The sequence below is a fragment of the Ictalurus punctatus genome, chromosome 3 (assembly GCF_001660625.3).
Source record: "Ictalurus punctatus breed USDA103 chromosome 3, Coco_2.0, whole genome shotgun sequence".
Taxonomy (NCBI): Eukaryota; Metazoa; Chordata; class Actinopteri; order Siluriformes; family Ictaluridae; genus Ictalurus; species Ictalurus punctatus.
The window spans coordinates 11,949,426-11,969,079 of NC_030418.2; the positions used below are offsets into that span (position 1 = coordinate 11,949,426).

Genomic DNA, 19,654 nt, shown 5'->3' on the forward strand with positions numbered 1-19,654 from the left:
TGTCTCATTCTCCTTCCAGACATGAATCCATATTTTGAAGTATACCTTTATGTGGAAATAATTTAATTCTTGCATTGACTGTTTAACAGGAAGCCAGGAGTGACTGGTAGAGGACTGTATGAACTCCGCTCAGAATGTGCCAAACAGTTCAACCTCTATTTCCACCATTACTCCAGAGCTGATCAGTCCAAGGTACGTAATCTTGATCTGCAGATGTAAACATGCAAAAGTGTGTGGGTGATCACTGCAAATATAATATATAAAATATAAAGTAATTTAGACAGTGTTCATCAAAAGCTATCGAATTATGTCACTAAATGTTTAAAATGCATGATTAAATAAAGCAAATTTAATGTGCTTTCTACAAAAAAGGGTTTTCTTTGAATAAAATCCATTAGACTTTAATTATAAGTGTACTTTGCATCAAATTGTTGGCAGTACTGGAAATGTCAATTATTGTCTATAGTAATCACCTATAATCCTGTTGATGGGGTACAGAAGTTAGGTTGGAAAAACTGGATTATTCTTTTAAAAGAAGATTAAATGCTTATATTACAGGTTTTCTCATTTGCATTTTACAGTGTAAAAACAACAGTCATGGGCGGGGGGACCAATGAACCTTTAACACAAAAGAGATGGTTGTTGACTTCCACAAAGTTACGGTAATGGTTAGTTTAGATAATGGATATAAAAATGCACAAGCAGTTAAAAAATACCATTAAGTACAATTAGGGCCATAACAAAAAGATGCACATTTCTGAAACAGTTAGAACTTTGCCAGGAATTTAATCCATGAGCACACGATTCCTAACAGAATGAGGATGATGGTGGTAGGTGGAGCCACCATATTTTAGCCCAGAACCTTTAGCTTGCCTTTGGCAGGAGGTTCAGACTTGGCCATAGATTGAGCTTTCAACAAGATAAAGAGCCAAGCATACTTCCAAATGAATACCAAAATGGTTCAAGAATCTCAAAATCAGTGTTTTACAATGAGCTTAAAATGTCCATGGTGGCATGGACCAAGATCCCTCGGTCTGCAGCATTACACGAAGATTTCAAGTTAGATATTACGGGAAGAGTCTCAGTGCTGCTGTTGTCTCTGGGGCAAACATCAGTTAACATTTTGTGACCCCTTCCCTGGAAAGAACAACAGCATTACAGTTTTGAAAACAGTTTTTGTAAATAATAATTCAATAATACTTAAAGCATGTACCCGAGCTCCTGCTACACAGTAACTAAAACTGTCTGCAACTCGCGTGTTACTTCATTCTTTAGTTCCTTCTCTTAAGTGTAGAGCTTCTTTCAGTTTGTGTGATTGATGAAGAAAAGCACATTAATGACAAAATACCAGTTTGAGTGCCTAGTGGTCTAATCAGGAAATGCTCTTAGGAAGCTCAATGTATGCACTTACCCATTTGCATTTTGATTTGGCTGTGCTGAGGATGTCCTTCAGGTGAAGTGCTGCTTTTGGCAGATTTGTTAATTCTCTTTAGTCACATGAGCACTAATGTTTTTTATTTTGGATACAGGCAGAGGAAGCTCAGCGAAAGCTTAAGAGACAGAATGGAGAGGACCCAGGTAAGCTATTTCTTCAGTGATTATAGTCATATCTGAAAATGATTGGTCAGTTGAATGCAGATTGGTGAAGTGAGTGTCTGTGTATTGCAGCCCTGCCTCCGCCAGCCCTGCCTCCATTCTGCCCACTGTTTGCCAGCTTGGTAAACATTCTGCAGTGTGACGTGCTGCTTGGCATGCTGGGAGCTGTGCTGCAGTGGGCTATGGAGCCCAGTGGAGGACACTGGTCTGAGTCCATGCTGCAGAGGGTAAATGTTTGCATGTTTTGTTAAAATTACATGATACAGTGTAGTATATTCAACAAAATCCCCCTTGCTATGCTGAGTTCATGAGCATCAATTGTACTGATCTGCCATTCATTTAATGGCGGAATAGTGTTCACAATTCTGTATGTGTGTGTTGCTGCAGGTGCTGCACTTGATAGGCATGGCTCTTCTGGAGGAGCAGCAACAGCTAGAGAGTAGTGGTGATGACAATGAAGTTACTTTCAACTTCAACCTCAAAATCTCCCGTAAGTTTTGTACATCATCTCTCACAATAGAAAGTCTCAAGCCTGTAGTTAGATCTGTGGTTCTTGTATCACAGGTCCCGGTGAAGCCCCCGGCAACACTCCAAGCATCCTGGCTCTGTTGGAGACCTTGCAAAGCGCTCCTCACTTGGAAGTGCACAAAGACATGATTCGCTGGATCCTTAAAGTAAAATTACATTTTGATTGTTTGCAATTTGCCTTATCCTCTATGCGTGCACCTAATGTCCACCAGGTGGCAGCATAGCATGTTTTGCATCCTAACCCTGCCAAGCGTTAGGGCACCTACGGATAATCAGCATTTGGCAATTCGCTCACTGTGAAGGTAGACGCACCATACAAAAGATAAGCATTTTTACCATGAAGTTTAAAGCAGTGCTGCATCAAAACCTGTTTGAAATCCAAGCAGTGCAACACCGCTCAAGGTGGCATGGCCGGTAGGCAAAGCAACACCACTCTCACCACAGTGAGAGTGCTTCACTGTTGCAAAGCGGTTTTGCTGCTGATCATTTGTAGGTGGCCCTAGGGGTCTTTTTGATATGGCATATTGTACGTATTATTTTAAAGCAGTATGTCAACATGGCTACTTAAATGACATATAAGGATTGCTTACTACACAAACTGAATTTCCATGCAATGTGATGTATGAATTTTATTTATATAGTGAAAACTGTCAGGATACCAACACCAGGCAGAACATGTACACATAAAGTCCATGGTGTAGGCCAAGGCTAATATAGCTCAGTAACTTATGTGCTATTACAAGAAATTATTACTACTCTGATTATGATGTATTGTAGTATGTACTTTGAAGAGAAACCGGCAAATGAAATGTTAGTAAAATTGTAATGCATCTTCAGTATTTAATGGTATGGTGTATATACTTTTAGTGCACAAATGTGTTCTATTGAACATATGCTTAGTTTTGCAAGACTTTGTGTGTGCATGTAGTTCTAACCGCACTGCTGTATTGTTTTCTTTTAAAAGTATTTTCCTAAATTGTGTATCTTTTTCTACACAGAGGGTGGTTAGCATTAAAACGATGCGTGAGCGCACAGTTGCTGCACCTCCCTGTGAAGGAACAGGGCAGTGCCATGAGGAGGTCAATCTTTGAGCAACTTTCTATTCCACTGACATATTACCCATTACCCTTTAAACTGTTGAAGTGCTTAAATCTACGTCTGTGTGTGTGTTGCAGACTGTGCGGGACAAAGACAAAGCAGAGAGAAAGAGGAAGGCAGAGATGGCTAGACTGCGCCGGGAAAAGATCATGGCTCAAATGTCAGAGATGCAGAGACATTTTATCAATGAGAACAAAGACTTGTTCCAGCAGAGTTTAGAGGAGCTAGACGCCTCAGCCTCTACATCAGCAGAGCACAGGTACCTAAGCATGTTCGTAGTGACACGGTGTTCTTAATAAGTCAACTTGTATTGTATTCTCAATATCCTATCAGTACATTTGTTAGTAAATGCATATTTATAACCATCTGTCTCTGCTTGGTACAGCCCCAGTTCATGTGACAGTGCTCTGGTGTGTGTGGGACCTCGTCGTTGGCGTGCCAGAGGAGGAGAGAGGAGGCAGGTGGTGACGTGTATCCTGTGTCAGGAAGAGCAGGAGATCCGACCTGATGGCAGAGCCATGGTGCTCGCTGCCTTTGTCCAACGCTCTACGGTCATGTCCAAGAACCGCAAAAGACCCCCTCATAAGCCAGGTAAGGTTATGGTTTACAGTGTGCACGTCAAGTAATTGGATAGGCTTGAGTAGCCAGTGTGCTTATTTCTGGAGGATACATGTGTTACAGAGATCTATGATCCCCTCTTCATGCATCCTGACCTGTCCTTTGGTACCCATACCGGCAGCTGTGGCCACATCATGCACTCTCACTGCTGGCAGAGGTGAGGAGTTCGGCAAAATGTTACTTCTAGACAGCCTTCTACTTAATCCCAAATAAAAAGTTTTGCTGGTTTCAAATGTTTGTCGATATAGACAATAGAATCAGCAGCTAACAGTAAATAGTTTGTGTAGAAAATAATATGACCTCTATTTATGAGCAATTACAATAAATTAGCAATATTAATCAATCAGTCTGGATGTTTTGTGACCGAAAAACAAAAACCTAATCTGTGATGTTAAGGAAAGTCTTCATGAATGTGTAGTGATCGATAAGCTGTAGATCGAAATTGGATGTATTTGGCTTAAATATGCGATCTGCAGATTTAAAATAAATAAATAAATAAATAAATAAATTTCACCCAATACAGTGAGCTGATCATCGACACAAAGCATGAACCAAATCTTGCTATGTGCACTTGACTATTTTTCAGTGTCTTAGATCAAGCCAGTGTTACTTTCAAAGTTTGTAAACTTTTTGCACCTCATGGGGAAGCAAAGCAAAGAACGTTAACCTGATCTGACCATAGGAGTAAGTGCAGTGAGTATCAAAAGCTAAAGGAATGAGGTGATGGAACTTGTTACGCTTGGTAATCAGCAATGCTCGGTTGTTGAGGACGTCAGCTTCTGCCGTGCGCTATGCGCTTCCCAATCAAAAATACTTTTCATATTTTCCTGTTCTTGAATGGAGGGGAGTGCTGTCCAACAGTTTACACTCCTGAAGAAAAAGGTTACCTCGGAGAGCTTTACAAGCAGTATATTGTGTTCCCACGTCAATCCTACATCCATATGAAGCTTAACAGCTCAGTGGATCAGTTTGCCCGTCACTGCTTAATAGATCTGTCAATTTCGGTCATTTCTGTGATTGCATGGTACATATAAAGTTCATGGAAATTTGACAGGTAGTCAAATAATGGTCTCTTAACCTTCAAGTTATTTTCTCTTACAGGTATTTTGAGGCAGTGCAGGCTAAGGAGCAGCGCAGACAGCAGCGGCTGCGTGTGCATACCAGTTACGATGTAGAGAATGGGGAGTACTTGTGTCCACTCTGTGAGTGTCTCAGTAACACCGTCATTCCTCTCCTGCCCCTCACTAAGACCACCTGCAGGTACTCGCATACAAACTTGTGGTTGTGATTATTCTAAGTGGAGTTGCTCTGAATCCGGACTGCTTAATATTTTAACCATTGCATTGACGAATTAGTTATAGTGGCTCTGTAACCAATGCAAACTTGCCTATGACATGCCATGGAAGGGTACAGAATGACGATGTAACGGTGCATACCCAATTCCATTATTCCTCTTATTTATTCATATATTTTATAGCAAGCAAATTTATATCACCTTCAGCTATATTGCATGTCTTGCCATGTTGAGATCAGAGTATAGAATTTCTGCTTACGTAATATGGCTAATCCACTGCTGTTTCATGATATTTAGTGACACTGACTCAGCTTATTACGGTAAATTTGCCAGTTGTGCCATTGAGTTTTACATTGTCTCTGGTTAAATAGTAAAATGCATGTATGTTTGTGCTTACAGCAGTGGTGAGCAGCCAGGTCTGGCTCATTGGCTGAATACAACGTGCCAGCAGATCAGAGCCTTGCACTCTGCTCATAAGAGAGCCAAGCCAACAAGTGAGTCTTATCATATATAGTGCGTGTGCTCCTTATTTGTGTGTGAATGCGTGCACATGGTCATATTTTGCGTTGTTTCTCTTTTAGATGCTAGTGAGACAGAGACTATGGAGGACTATCCTCCTCCTGAGGGTTTCAGGCTGGACCACACACCAGTGTAAGCATACCCACTGTTTCCTTTTACAACTTCGCATATCTGAGTGTGTCTTTAACACCGGCCATGTAATGTGTTTTGATAGCAACCCTTATTCAAGCTCCATAAGGGAGATGCTGACGACATTTGGTACCGCAACTTATAAAGTTGGCCTTAAGGTGCACCCTAATGAGCAGGACCCCCGTGTGCCTATCATGTGCTGGGGCAGCTGTTCTTATACCATCCAGTCTATAGGTCAGTCTGCACCCATTTCTTACAAGACTGAGAATTAATGTATTAGATTTACAATATTCACTGACCTGTGTTAAGGGGTGGTTAATAAAAATGTTTTGCTTTTTGGTAAAGAACATTGTGATATGCATTTGTTGTTGCTTGTATTTTGTACAGAGAGATTATTGGTAGATGAGGAGAAGCCTTTGTTTGGAAGTTTACCCTGTAGACAGGTATGACAATCCAACTTATCATGCTAAAATGAATTCTTCTTTCTAGGGATGGGTTATGAGATGTAATAAATTCTGTATCAGGGATATTGTTAGTCCTGTTAAAATACTCGACTAAGTACTGTTCGCTTACAGGATGTAGTAGTTAATTGTACACTAGAATAAATTCTTCCAATGATTTGATTTGCTTTTCACTTGTAATTCTAAATATAAAAGCATATTTAACTATATATATATATATATATATAATATAAAAGATACATTGCCGTTTCTGTCAAATAATTAATCAAGCTTCTGAGCATCATTCGCACTTTAAAGATATCTAGAAGATTGCTCAATTATGTTCAGTGGGCATTTTGTTCGCATTACTAAATATTCTGAATCACAAATATCTGCAGATATTATGCTATCCTTCCTCAGTTCTAATTCCTTCTATATCCTGTGAGATATATATATATATATATATATATATATATATATATATATATATATATATATATATATATATATATATATATATATATATATATATATATATATATATATATATATAGTATCCTAAATAATAAAACTAGAACTGTCATAAAATGTGCCCTTGTTTAGGACGATTGTTTGAGTTCCCTGGCTCGGTTTGGCTCTGCATGCTGGACTGTCTCTTCTCATTCATCTGTGCAAAATCACTTCATGCGACTGTTGGCAGGTATATTTAGTTCATTATTTATTTTTCTCTCACTTTTTAGTTTTTTAGTTCTTTAACTGTGGTGTGTGCTCCGTGCAGCACTTGTTCTTGATCCCCAGGTGGAAAGTCCCCCCTGCATTCTGGATGTGGACATGTTCCACTTACTGGTGAGCTGACAAGCTTGTTAAATGATACTTTAGGCACTATTAAATATGTATTAGCGTCAGATTAAAGTAACATTGTTGTCCAGAATCTAATCCTGTATCTAAACAGGTAATTGTCTGTGGTTTCTTTTGCGGTAGTCTCTGAATCCTGTTGATTTGTGTGTTTGTATGTCAGGTGAGTCTGGTGCTGTCCTATTCAGCATTGCACTGCTTAGACTCCTCAGGGCTGAGTGCAGATACTGCACACCTGCATCTCTTCCACTTGGTCATTGTGGCTCACCTGGTCCAGATCCTCCTCACCTCTGTGCCAGGTTAGAGCATATTCTACTTAGAGCACATACAACTTAACAATAGATGGTGACCTGTGTTATGTTGTCATTTGTGTGTGTTTATTGACCCACGTTCTTACAAATGAGTAATAACGTGTTTGTCAGTATGACTGTTATTTTGGGAGGTTTTTATTGAGTGTGCTGTCAGGCACAGTTGTGTGGGAGTCAATAATGGGGCTGTCAAAGTAATTCACTGCAGCCAGCAACTTTAGATTTGTGTAGGTTTATTTTTTTTTTGGGAGTTTGAACACAATTTTTAAAAAGTGCTTAAATTTAATCCTGAAGAAATCTTTCTATACATGCTGCAGTACACGTGTTTTTTTATTTTCTATTTTATTTGTTTTTAATACCGTTACAGTATTTAGTAGACTGTGTTTTGTGAACAGCAATGGTTTTGCGTCAGAGTTGGGAGTTTTGTTTTGAGTTTTGCCAAAATGTACTGCTTATTAGAGATGCCGAGCATCTAACCAGGAACATGATTTTGGGTCAAAAATATGCATTAATGCTGTCCCGAAAGTTGCCCCAATCCTGTATATCATTAGCATATTATTATTATTATTATTATTAACTCGTTAATTGGACAGCCCTTGTTAACACTGGTGGTGTGTCCACAGAGGAGCTGACCATGGAGCAGGAGAGTGAAAGAGTGGAGCGGGAGGAGGAAGAGAGTGTCTGTCTTCTCTATAACACATTAAGGACTCATGTAGGCTGGTGAGACAGCAAAATTATTATTATTAGTAGTAATAGTAGTATATCAATCAATCCCATGAGCTCTTTCACACCCATTCATCAAAACCTCCTTTGTGAGCCTGGGAAACTTATTGTTTTCACTTCAGTCACACAGCTTTCATTTACAGTGTTCTAGAAATTATCTTAATACGTGCATGTGTGTTTTAGTAGCCTTCGTGAGACTAGCTCGGGTTGGCATCTCTGGCGTTGTGTAAAGGCAGGCATCCTGCCCTTCCTCAGAGGAGCTGCACTGTTCTTCCACCATCTCAATGGAGTTCCCACTCCGCCTGAGCTCAACAGTAAGTGCTTCATTTGCTCCCACCCTTCCCTCCCCATCACAAACTCACTTAGCTACATTTGACCCTTTGTCAATCGTACCAGAACTTGCAGGGGGTTCCACCACATGTTGTTATCTAATTGTAAGTTGACCTGACCATACACCTCTACAACTGACGTTTATTTAAGTGAAGAGATTTACCTTTTAATTTGCGAGGTGATTTATCAGATTGGCCACAAAGCTGGGTTGTCTCATCTAACCAGTTAAATGATTGAAACACAGTTCTGCCAAAACATGGAAACCATGATCACTTGAACTTCACATGTACAGTGCGTCCGGAAAGTATTCATAGCGCTTCACTTTTTCCACATTTTATGTTACAGCCTTATTCCAAAATGAATTAAATTCATTATTTTCCTCAAAATTCTACAAACAATACCCCATAAAGACAACGTGAAACAACGCCTGGCCATACCGAGCGATCGGGGGCGAAGGGCCTTAGTCAGGGAGGTGACCAAAAACCCGATGATCACTCTGACAGAGCTCCAGCGTGTCTCTGTGGAGAGAGGAGAACCTTCCAGAAGAACAACCATCTCTGCAGCACTCCACCAATCAGGCCTGTATGGTAGAGTGGCCAGACGGAAGCCACTCCTCAGTAAAGGGCACATGACAGCTCGTCTGGAGTTTGCCAAAAGGCACCTGAAGGACTCTCAGACCAAAGATTGAACTTTTTGGCCTGAAAGGCAAACGTCATGTCTGGAGGAAACCAGGCACCACTCATCACCTGGTCAATACCATCCCTACAGTGAAGCATGGTGGTGGCAGCATCATGCTGTGGGGATGTTTTTCAGTGGCAGGAACTTGGAGACTAGTCAGGATCGAGGGAAAGATGAATGCAGCAATGTACAGAGACATCCTTGTTGAAAACCTGCTCCAGAGCGCTCTGGACCTCAGACTGGGGCGAAGGTTCATCTTCCAACAGGACAACGACCCTAAGCACACAGCCAAGATAACAAAGCAGTGGCTACAGGACAACTCTGTGAATGTCCTTGAGTGGCCCAGCCAGAGCCCAGACTTGAACCCGATTGAACATCTCTGGAGAGATCTGAAAATGGCTGTGCACTGACGCTCCTCATCCAACCTGATGGAGCTTAAGTCCTGCAAAGAAGAATGGGAGAAATTGCCCAAAAATAGGTGTGCCAAGCTTGTAGCATCATACTCAAAAAGACTTGCAGCTGTAATTGGTGCCAAAGGTGCTTCAACAAAGTATGAAAAAGGCTGTGAATACTTATGTACATGTGCTGTTGTTGTTGTTGTTGTTGTTGTTGTTGTTGTTTTTTATTTTTAATAAATTTGCAAAGATGTCAAACAAACCTCTTTCACATTGACATTATGGGGTATTGTTTGTAGAATTTTGAATAAAATAATGAATTTAATCCATTTTGGAATAAGGCTGTAACATAACAAAATGTGGAAAAGTGAAGAGCTCTGAATACGTTCCGGATGTACTGTATATAGTATATTTTATGTGGTGAAACTGATCTTGTTCTTTCCCTGTCCCCTATCTAGCTGTAGGTGCTGGGGAATGGGAAGTGCTATGTGCATATCTGTGTCTGCCTTCTAACCTGCTCCAGCTCTATTATAATCACCAGGAGCTTCTGGATCCCCTGCTTCGGGGGTGAGAAACTTCATAACTGAGCCGAGAAATGACAGGTTTTCTGTGAATGCTGATGATGCCATATCATGTGTACACATCATTGATCCATTGTTTTGTAATGGGTTGAGTGTGTTTTGTGTCCGTTTGTCCTGCAGGTGGTGCTCACATCCAGGCATGCAACAATGTCTCCAGTCACCTGAAACCCTTATAAGGTGATCATTCGTTGTTCTTATCTATAGCCTTCTGAACTTTGCGTTGAAACAGTGGTTTTAAGACTGAATGGTTTCAATATGGTTTTGTTTGTTTGTTTTTTTTTTTGTGTAGTTTTCCTCGGGAATCCAATAAGCTAATTGATTTGCCAGAGGATTACAGTGCACTGATCAACCAGGCTTCCAGCTTCACGTGAGTGTGTGTGTGTGTGTGTGTGTGTGTGTGTGTGTGTGTGTGTGTGTGTGTGTGTGTGTGTGTGTGTGTGTTTGTGTGTGTTTGTGTGTGTGTGTACTCTGGGTTGCATTCATTTATAACCAGTATCTGCTTACAATAGGGTTTTGGTAGACATCTCTAGATATTGCTTTTGTGTTTTAATACCTCCATTGTTTTTGTAGTTGTCCTAAGTCAGGTGGAGATAAGTCTCGAGCTCCAACTCTGTGCTTGGTGTGTGGCACGATGCTGTGTTCTCAGAGCTACTGCTGCCAGACTGAGCTGGAGGGTGAGGACGTTGGAGCGTGTACTGCACACACCTTTGTCTGTGGAGCTGGTGTTGGCATTTTCCTCAGGTTAGAAGGAAGACACATCTGTGTTGATTGCCATGTCTTATAGGTGCATTGCCTGTTTATATTAGGGCTGGGCATTAGTTCGATTTAGTCAGCAATAATCCCTAACACGTTATTCATTTTGGGACGGAAGACGTAAAGCTACTAAATAAGAAAAATAACGGCAGCTTGCCAAAAATACTCCGAATAACACTTTAATTTGAAGTTCCATAATAAAATATTTATAAGCAAGGAATACATAGTTTACTATTGAAAGAGAATGTAATAATCGATTAATTGGTCAAATATTCATGCATTACATAACAGGAATTTTCCAAAATGTTTAAAAAACTACATTCATTTTCTTCATTTAAAATGTATATTATTATTTTTTTTTATTTTATTAATACATGACTCCTTATACTAGTGGGCCTCCACCCTCTCCTAGAAACACTCCATCCTACACAGTTTCCAGCTTCCTTTCCTCCCAACACTCCTCAACATCTCAATAATCCAGCAGTAGGCCTGGAGTTGAGACATTCCTGCTTATTTTTACATTGTGGAATTAACATATTTGTTTGTGTATATACAGCATTTGTAGGCATTGTCAAGTCCTAGCTTGCAGTACATGAGACTCTGCTGTCTTTTACAGGGTGAGGGAGAGTCAGGTTCTCTTCCTGGCTGGAAAGACTAAGGGCTGTTTTTATGCTCCCCCGTACCTTGATGACTATGGAGAAACTGACCAAGGGCTCAGGTGAGAACTCAAGCAAGATACTCAACATGCCTTGTAAAATTTGTGTATAAACCACTGTTTATCATTCTCTTTCCCTCCCAGACGGGGGAACCCTTTACACCTGTGCCACGAGCGCTACAGAAAGATTCAGAAGCTCTGGCGCCAGCACAGCATCACTGAGGAGATTGGTCATGCCCAGGAAGCTAATCAGACTCTGGTGGGCATTGACTGGCAGCACTTGTGATATCACTTCTTGAGAGGTCCTGGATTTTCTTGGCTAATGCCAAATCCAATCTAACCAGGGATCTGCACATTTACAGCAGAGGTTGCCACATCAATGTAGCCTCTTGCACACTCCTTTCCTTCATTAAGTTTTTTTTTTTTTTTCCTCTCTCTCTTTTCCCTCTCCTTGAGTGGATGAACGCATGGGCTTTTTTGTCCTGTCATTTTTGGGAGGTTCTTACCTCTCACATTATTATTTGATTTAAATGGATATTTAAAAATAAAAGTTACAAAAAACATATTGCCAAGGTATTTAACTGCAAAATGAACTTTCTCCTGTAGCATAGGTTTCTCAAAGTAACTAAGACTGCAGAGAAAAGCTATTTAAGTTATGTCTTTCCCTGACACTATTAACTTATTTTATGCTATTAAACTCAAGTATTGTTTACTGCACAGATGCAGTTCTCAGATTGCTTTAATATTGAATAATGCTGGTGTGTTCTCCAAGGCAAGCACAGTATTCCTCAGTGACCCTTGGGTCTCAATAGTAGCCATAATGGAATGGCGCCATCTTCAGGTCATATGACCTACTCCCTCTGTCCCCATTCCCTGTTGAGGCAATATCTCTGCTGAGGGCACCTAGCAACCGAATGTTCAGTGAAGCAAATATAAGCCAACCTGAGGAAATCTGGAGGCGCGCAAGTGTCACGTGTCCATCTGTGAGTGCCTGGTGTGTGTGTGTGTGTGTGTGTGTGTGTGTGTGTGTGTGTGCTTTGTGAGATTGTAAGGCCAGTGTGTTTATAGTGTGATGGATTTATACGGTTGTCTAAGTGAACAGAATGTTCCGAATTTAACACCATTGTCAATTTTGCAACCTATTTTTGTTAAATGTTATTTATGTGTAGCTTTGTGAAATTTCATCATGGCGGACCTCCACTTTGGGGAAATGTGTTTTGGATTTTGCTTTTGTGGTTGAGGAAGCTTATTACACCTACTGACTTAATGCGTGCGTGTGTGTGTGTGGTATCTGACATTTTAAGTCTTTGCGCTACAACAGCAGTTTTGTTTTAAAAAAAAAAAAAAAAAAAAAAAAAACCAGTGTACTTGCTTAACATGTTGATCCCATGATCCTCTATGATAAACAAAATCAGGGGACAACCCTTGTGATGGCCACTAAACCATTTCTTAACATCAACTTGATCAAATTACTAACGCTGGCAGATGTGAAATGACTTCCTGCTTAATGTGATGAAGAAAATTGAATTACAAGCCACCATGATGTTATTAGCAGGAATTCTCGAGAAATGTCCAGGAAACGCAAGGGTGCTAGGGCTAAATATAAATATATAAAATCATAACTCTGTTTAGGTAACAGCATTCTTAGAAGTTGTAATGTTTCTGGAGCTTATTAACATGATGTTGAAAAGTGGTGCAATGCCCACTCAAACAGGACGTTTGTCCCAAGGCATGTGCAAGTGCTCACACACACAAAGTCTCAACAGGGTTCCCTGAGGTTTCTCACAATAAGCATATTTCCTGCGTTGAGGTTTAATTGGAGTCTGAAATCAAAGACTTGCTTGTTAATATGTGAATTATTGTATAAATGGATACGTTGTACAATATTGTAAAACAAAAATAAAATAAGAAAAAGTAATGAGAGTTGAGTGTATATGGTTGTTTGTGTGTGTGATTTGCTTTTGTTCTGCGAATTATCCATGGCATGTATGATTACAGCGTGGGTGAGTAGTGTAATCATATTGGTCAGTGCATGACTCACATTATATCATATAATTGTACTGCCCACAGCTTCTCTCCAGTGTGCCCCAGTTCTGTCAGGTCCTTTTGCTCATACAGAAAACAAAGATGATTATAGGGTAATGGTGAAGCTCCAAACAGTTTGTAAGGAAATTAATCTTCATTTTGGTTGACCGTATGAACTACACTAGTAATGAAGTGGTAGTGCCATCTCAAGGGCTTCACTGCAGAATTGTTACCAAAAAAAAAGTGTTTGTGTTAATACATCATTCTTGTCCCTATGTTTGACAGGTACAGATATATATATATATATATATATATATATATATATATATATATATATATATATATATATATATATATATATATATATATATATATATATATATATATATATATATATTTTTTTTTAATTATATTATCATGGAATATTTATTTTTCTTTTCCCCCTTTTTCATTTTCACACCTCTGCAGTGCCACAGGATGATTGCCTCCATGCCACGCTGCATTGATGCAGTAATTCATGCAAAAGGAGCCCCGGCCAATTATTGAGTGCATAAACTAACCTACTTTTCGATATTTCTGTATTATAAATTCTTTATTCTAATATTTTGAGATACTGGATTTTTTTTATTTCTGTGAGCTGTAATCAAGATTAAAACAAAAAGGCTTCAAATATTTGACTTTGTGTAATGAATCTAGAATATATAAAAGTTCCAATTTTTTAATTAAATGGGGGGGGGGGACACGTTTCCACAATATTAATTTTTTGAGCTGCACCAGTATTTTGCAATTAATGCTACTAATTATCCGTGGTAATCCTGAATTGTAAATGGGATTGGTCTGGGGCTGTCGTTCAGAATGCAAAACATTTACGGAAATTGATGTCTTGGGTAATTTTGATGCTGAATATGTGATCGTACGTGTACTGTGTTTCCTCAGTCAGCATTGGTGGATTTAACAGTGGTTGTTCATAACAGTCTAGTAAGCTTCCTGTGGAGAGAGATTTGTCTGTTCTGCTGGAGCTCCCAAGGTGCCTTTGTCCTGTATCTGCGTCAGAGTTACCTGTCCCTGATTTTGACCTGACCGAGGCGAAGCTCTATCAAAGCAGCTTACCTACACTCATCTACTCACCCACTGCTTATAGGCTTTATGGCTGAAGACAATTCAAGATGACAGATGCCTTCTTACTTTTCTTTCCTAAATGCCCATGGTCAGTGGTTTGGAAGTATGTCCTGCTAATAGTTATGGACAGAAATCCGACATTTAATGCCAAAACATGGTTTTGGCATTAAATGCTAAATGGTTACATATTCTTGGGTTGGTTGTTAATGACCTGAAGATTTGGCATGAAAATGAATTTCCTTAGTTTTAACTGTTTAAAAAAAAAAAAAAAAAAAAAAAAAAGTGTCTTAAGAGGCACCCAGTGCTCCCTTAGGAGGCACTTGACCATTCTTTATCCTATCACCTAAAGCTGAACAACAAGTGTCCCAACATCTTTCCTCATCTTCCTTATGTTACTCAAACACCTTTTGGATCTGACTGTTCCATCCTACATGTCTTTAAAAAAAAAAAAAAAACAATTACTCTGGTACTTACACCTCTACTTTGTGCACTTTGCTTCTGGAATTCAATTAATGGATCTTGTATGGTAGCACTGCTTGTGGTGTTCTCTGCTTGATATATCGCTTTGCTTGTATTTTCTCATTTGTAAGTCACTTTGGATAAAAGCATCTGCTAAATGAATAAATGTAAATGTACCTGAGAGCCTCTGGCAAAGAATAGCTATTGCAATTTATTTATTTATTTATTTTTCCATAGATGTGCTTAAATTATGTCATTTCAGAAAGTGCACTGAATAATAGAATAACAAATCAGATACATCTGTTTAAACAGGTTTATCTTGCACACTTCTCTACATGTTCATTCCAAGTAACACTGTACAGTGAAAAGTTCAAATGCACAAAAAAATTGCAATTACAAATGTAGTCACACAAAATACAACATAAACAGAACTGGTAATGGTTTGACAGCTCACCAAAGAGTGAGCTGTCAAACAGGCTGCTCTAAATCTTGACACTCAAAATTATGTACAAAAATACTTGTCACCTTGCTCAGTCTAGCTGAGGTCTCAGACTTCACTGAGATACTTAACACAAGAGGATCACACATTAATGGGAATGCTGCATCATTCATTCCTTTATAATGAATTAATTTCAGTTCATCATGGGCCTGATTTAAATGATCAAGCTGTGCTAGTGTTGCGCAGTTACTCAAACAGCAGTGTTTAAAAAGAACCTGGGCACTAGTCAGAGGCCATATTTACTTCAAACCACGCATAAATTGTCTTCCTTAATAATTATTATATAATGCAAGAATAGGTGAGAAAGGATATGTCTTAATTGTGTTAGCCTTTTGGACTTGGACAAGGGTGTGTGAGGGTCATCACCACTGGATTTTTGGCCCTTTCTGAACCTTGGTTGGTTGGGAACAAGAGATTAGATTACATAAATATTTGTCTCTGAACCTCATTTTGTCCCCCACATCCAATATATCTCTTTTTAAAATTAAACTCTATTTTATGTTATTTAAATATATATTTACATGTCAATATTTACATTTGTTTCAGTTAGCGCTCAAAATATTTAATGGTTCATTAAGGATCTTTTACTTTTGTTCACTTCTGATTGTATGGCCCATCAGTACAATATAGTTACAAGTGTTGATGTGAATGCGTGTTGGTGTTTGTCGGAATTTGTTTTCCACAAAGAAGGATATCAATGATTCTCCTTATAGGATGTTTTAGTTCCAGCTGCGTGTGTGAGCTGCTCAGCTGCTACTGGCAGCAACCTCAGCCCCCTCCACCTGGTTCTTTTTGCCAAGTGATTTTATGTTCTGCAGGACATCAGACACGGTTTCTTTCACACTCTTTTCCAGCAGCCAACCTTCACTCTCACTCTCTGGGTTCTCTGGGTTTGTCAGGGTCTCCAAAGAGGTTGTCAGGTATTTCAGTCCCACCATGTCTGCAGCCTACAACACAGTTGGAAATACAAAATAATAATAATAATAGATTAAGTCTCTTTCAGTGTTTAATAGTTGTATGGTTATGTAAGTGGCTGTCCTACTTACTCATAATATCCTGGGTTAATCTCAGTATTCATTATATACTTATCTAAATATTTACCTGACCTCACATGATGTTACTATTTTTGACCAACACATTTTTCCACCTTCATCCACTTGGTCAACCTTTGATATGTGTATTCCATGAAGAGTGTCTGGGGTTCTGGTGAAGCTTAAGCTGTCTGAGATACAAGCACTTGTGGTCTCATTGGTGCTTATGTAACACAAACAGACTTCTTTCAATTTGCTGGTGATCTAAACACGATGTCAAGGGTTTTCAATTTTATCCACAAAGGGCTGGTGTGGCTGCAGGTTTTCATTCCACACCTGATTCCGCTTGTCTAATCAGATCATCTTGTAGTCCAATCAACTATCAAGTGTACCTAATATAATATTAGGTACAATAATATCCACAAATGGCTGTTTGTATAATAAGATTGAAGACTCCTTCAATCTTATTCAATCTTATTCATTATTATGATGTTAGTATTTTGGTCAAGGGTTCACTGAAGTAACATATTTTCATTCACCTGCAAGACCATGACTAGCAGCACAAGAGCCCCAATGCTGTTCATCATTCCCCCATAGTAGGAGACCAGGGCTTCACGGCAGCCTCGAGTCCAGATATTTAGTTCTTCAGTGTGATGGTCATAGTCGTAGTGAGCCGAGTTATTGGTCAGATGGTGCTGGATGCAGGGCCGTGGAGAACCAGGGTTGCAGCAGCTAAAGGGAACGCTGTCCATAAGGTATTTACCTTCTACATTGCTTGTGATACGACTGTGGAAACATGAGAAACATACACTTAATAGTTATGTAAAGACCTGAATTATATATAACAATAACAATAAAAAAAAAATGCATTACCCTACGAGAAGGTTATTAAATATTAGGCTTGGTATTGAGATGCAAAATATTATGAAAGTGAGTTACTGCATTATTTACAGCTAGGTGGCAAAAATGAAAGTAAAAACCATCAAGTGTTGATGGTGAGATTGTTGGAGAGCTCTTTCTAACACGTCAGTCCAAAATCTCTCATTGGTGTTTGCTTGGGCTGAGATCTGGTGACTGTGAAGGCCACAGCATTTAATTTATTTCATTTAGATGCACTTAAACCATTCAGTGAACTCTCATGCCTTGTGCATGGGAACACTGTCATCCTGGATGAGACCATTCTCATCAGTACAGAAACTTTTCATCCTTCATTTGAAGTACGCAAGTGGGCCCAAACCGTGCCAGCAACATTCTTCTTCAATTTGTCACCTTTTCTGTATTTTAAAAATGGTTCCACAAGCTTGCAAATAATGTAAAACATATCACATTGTTTGTCATAATTTTGCTATAATACATTACCTTGTGTTTTCAAATCTTTTTATCAAGTCCCATTAGTGGAAGTTTTTACATTTTAGATCTAATGACCTAATAAATAATAAAAGTTACAAGTTTTTAAGTAAAGATTTGAAAATAATTCAGTCAAAATGTTTATTTATTGTGTGACATGAGCAGTTCTAAATCAGATCTATGGATAGAATCAACTGCAAGGCCATAGTAGGCTAATGTGCATTTAATATTTTGCATTTTATCATTGAAATTCTCCAGTCACAAAAATTATTCCTATTCTTTTTCATAGACTTGGTAAAATATTTTTAATTCCTCTAGTTTACCTTTAACATAATCTGAAATGGACATTAAACTCTACTTTCTTGTAAATTATTGTCTGCAATGTCCTACCTATATCCTAGTTTATCAATTGTGGAAGGCACTCACTCTTTGACCTCATCATTGTTGAAGTCCAGGTACCGGTTGCTAACCCACTGGATCTCAAACCAGTCCCTAAAATTGTTGTTGCCACAGCAACGGAACTCAATCTGGGTCATGTCCAGCGTCCTCTTCATGTAGCAACGTCCTGGGGTGTCTGTGTCTTTGTAGTATTTCATCCCATTTTTTAGACCTTCAGCCAGGGCAAAATGTAGAGAGATCTGCATCAGGAAGCAAAGCAGAGCCATGATGAAGAGGATGATGGAGAAGGCAAAGCATCCACACAGGTAATTCTTCATCATGGGCTTCCACTTGGAAAACTTAGCTGAATCAAGTGAGTCATGGCACACTTTGCCACCAAAAGCATTGATGCTGCAAGCAGCCAGGCCAACCAGGATGAGCAGATTGGGTACAAAATGACTCTCATTATTGTCCATCATCTCACTCCTTTTGCGAAGTTCAATCTTGAAGAAAAGCCCCATGCTAAAGATGAGGATCCCACCCATAACTGCGAGCCAGTACAAGAGCCACAGTCCCTGGGCCAGTTTGATCCGTTTGGGCAAGTCAAATTTTACAGCCCCCAGAGCCATGTTTTGTTCCTTGGTTTGTTATCTGTCAAATATTCAGTCTCTTAGTAGAAGATTACTTGTCTCACTATCTGAAAAACTATCAAAAACTTGTACTTCACCAGCTTAATTGTGTATTCCATTCCAGAATAGTGCTGCCACAGATGCCATGCCAATAATTCCCCTCTTCATAATCATTCTGTCCACCCAAAACTCATGGAGGTCCATAGTTTTGGCAAGTAGAGGTCTCTACCAAGGACCAAAATTTGCATAAAATTGACCAAAATGTAACAGTTTCCCTTCCTGAAAAAAAGGTGGCCAGCTGAGGCATGAAGTGATTGAAGCAATGAGTTGCTCTACTTCATGCTAAACCCTTTTAATCAGCCTTGATCTCATTTTCAGCAGATGAACCTTGGGTGGTAATCCTTTATCTTTCTGTGTAATTGGTTAGTTGCTTTAGTTTCTCCTGCGAAACAGCACAGTGGGAGGGGAGTTACTCTGAGGAACCTTAGACTATTGCATACTCCATCATGTACACAAGGCATGATATAGATGGGTGGTCTGAAAATAAAATGAGCAGAAATTCCATGAACACAGCAGAGTCCATGTGTCAAAAATTTAAAATACTTTTGTGCTGTAGACATAGTCAATAGAATAGGATTGTCTCACCCTGAGCTGTCTTAGTATCTTT

At 39.3% G+C, this 19,654-nt stretch overlaps 2 protein-coding genes across 3 annotated transcripts in view; one reads left to right on the top strand and one right to left on the bottom strand.

Annotated features, from left to right (window-relative positions):
- The window catches only part of ubr2 (ubiquitin protein ligase E3 component n-recognin 2), a 33,724-nt gene extending 20,301 nt beyond the window's left edge, over positions 1-13,423 (top strand). For both annotated transcript variants that reach the window (XM_017464181.3, XM_017464182.3), the window contains exons 23-47: positions 90-192; positions 1,530-1,578; positions 1,669-1,823; positions 1,984-2,086; positions 2,161-2,270; positions 3,123-3,203; positions 3,300-3,481; positions 3,608-3,813; positions 3,904-3,997; positions 4,942-5,100; positions 5,534-5,628; positions 5,716-5,785; positions 5,868-6,016; positions 6,170-6,225; positions 6,826-6,922; positions 7,001-7,068; positions 7,241-7,376; positions 8,009-8,105; positions 8,292-8,422; positions 9,970-10,078; positions 10,213-10,269; positions 10,382-10,459; positions 10,663-10,833; positions 11,462-11,563; positions 11,645-13,423. In XM_017464181.3, coding sequence (XP_017319670.1) covers positions 90-192; positions 1,530-1,578; positions 1,669-1,823; positions 1,984-2,086; positions 2,161-2,270; positions 3,123-3,203; positions 3,300-3,481; positions 3,608-3,813; positions 3,904-3,997; positions 4,942-5,100; positions 5,534-5,628; positions 5,716-5,785; positions 5,868-6,016; positions 6,170-6,225; positions 6,826-6,922; positions 7,001-7,068; positions 7,241-7,376; positions 8,009-8,105; positions 8,292-8,422; positions 9,970-10,078; positions 10,213-10,269; positions 10,382-10,459; positions 10,663-10,833; positions 11,462-11,563; positions 11,645-11,786 — 2,800 coding nt within the window. In that variant the 3' untranslated portion in view covers positions 11,787-13,423. The remainder of the gene's footprint in view (positions 1-89; positions 193-1,529; positions 1,579-1,668; positions 1,824-1,983; positions 2,087-2,160; positions 2,271-3,122; positions 3,204-3,299; positions 3,482-3,607; positions 3,814-3,903; positions 3,998-4,941; positions 5,101-5,533; positions 5,629-5,715; positions 5,786-5,867; positions 6,017-6,169; positions 6,226-6,825; positions 6,923-7,000; positions 7,069-7,240; positions 7,377-8,008; positions 8,106-8,291; positions 8,423-9,969; positions 10,079-10,212; positions 10,270-10,381; positions 10,460-10,662; positions 10,834-11,461; positions 11,564-11,644) is intronic.
- Positions 13,424-15,560: 2,137 nt separating this feature from the next.
- On the bottom strand, positions 15,561-19,279 carry prph2b (peripherin 2b (retinal degeneration, slow)). Its single transcript, XM_017463289.3, has 3 exons — positions 18,407-19,279; positions 17,173-17,419; positions 15,561-16,549 (listed from the first exon to the last, which is right to left on the bottom strand). The coding sequence occupies exons 1-3, from the start codon at positions 18,985-18,987 to the stop codon at positions 16,349-16,351; spliced, it is 1,029 nt and encodes a 342-aa protein (XP_017318778.1). The 5' UTR covers positions 18,988-19,279; the 3' UTR covers positions 15,561-16,348.
- Positions 19,280-19,654: the final 375 nt, after the last annotated feature.

Excerpts from the sequence above, each read along its gene's own strand:
- prph2b (XM_017463289.3), bottom strand. The coding sequence starts at position 18,987 with ATGGCTCTGGGGGCTGTAAAATTTGACTTGCCCAAACGGATCAAACTG. Across the intron at positions 17,420-18,406 it reads AACAATGATGAGGTCAAAGA|TCGTATCACAAGCAATGTAG; the intron begins GTGAGTGCCTTC and ends ATGTTTCCACAG. Across the intron at positions 16,550-17,172 it reads TGCTAGTCATGGTCTTGCAG|GCTGCAGACATGGTGGGACT; the intron begins GTGAATGAAAAT and ends ACTGTGTTGTAG.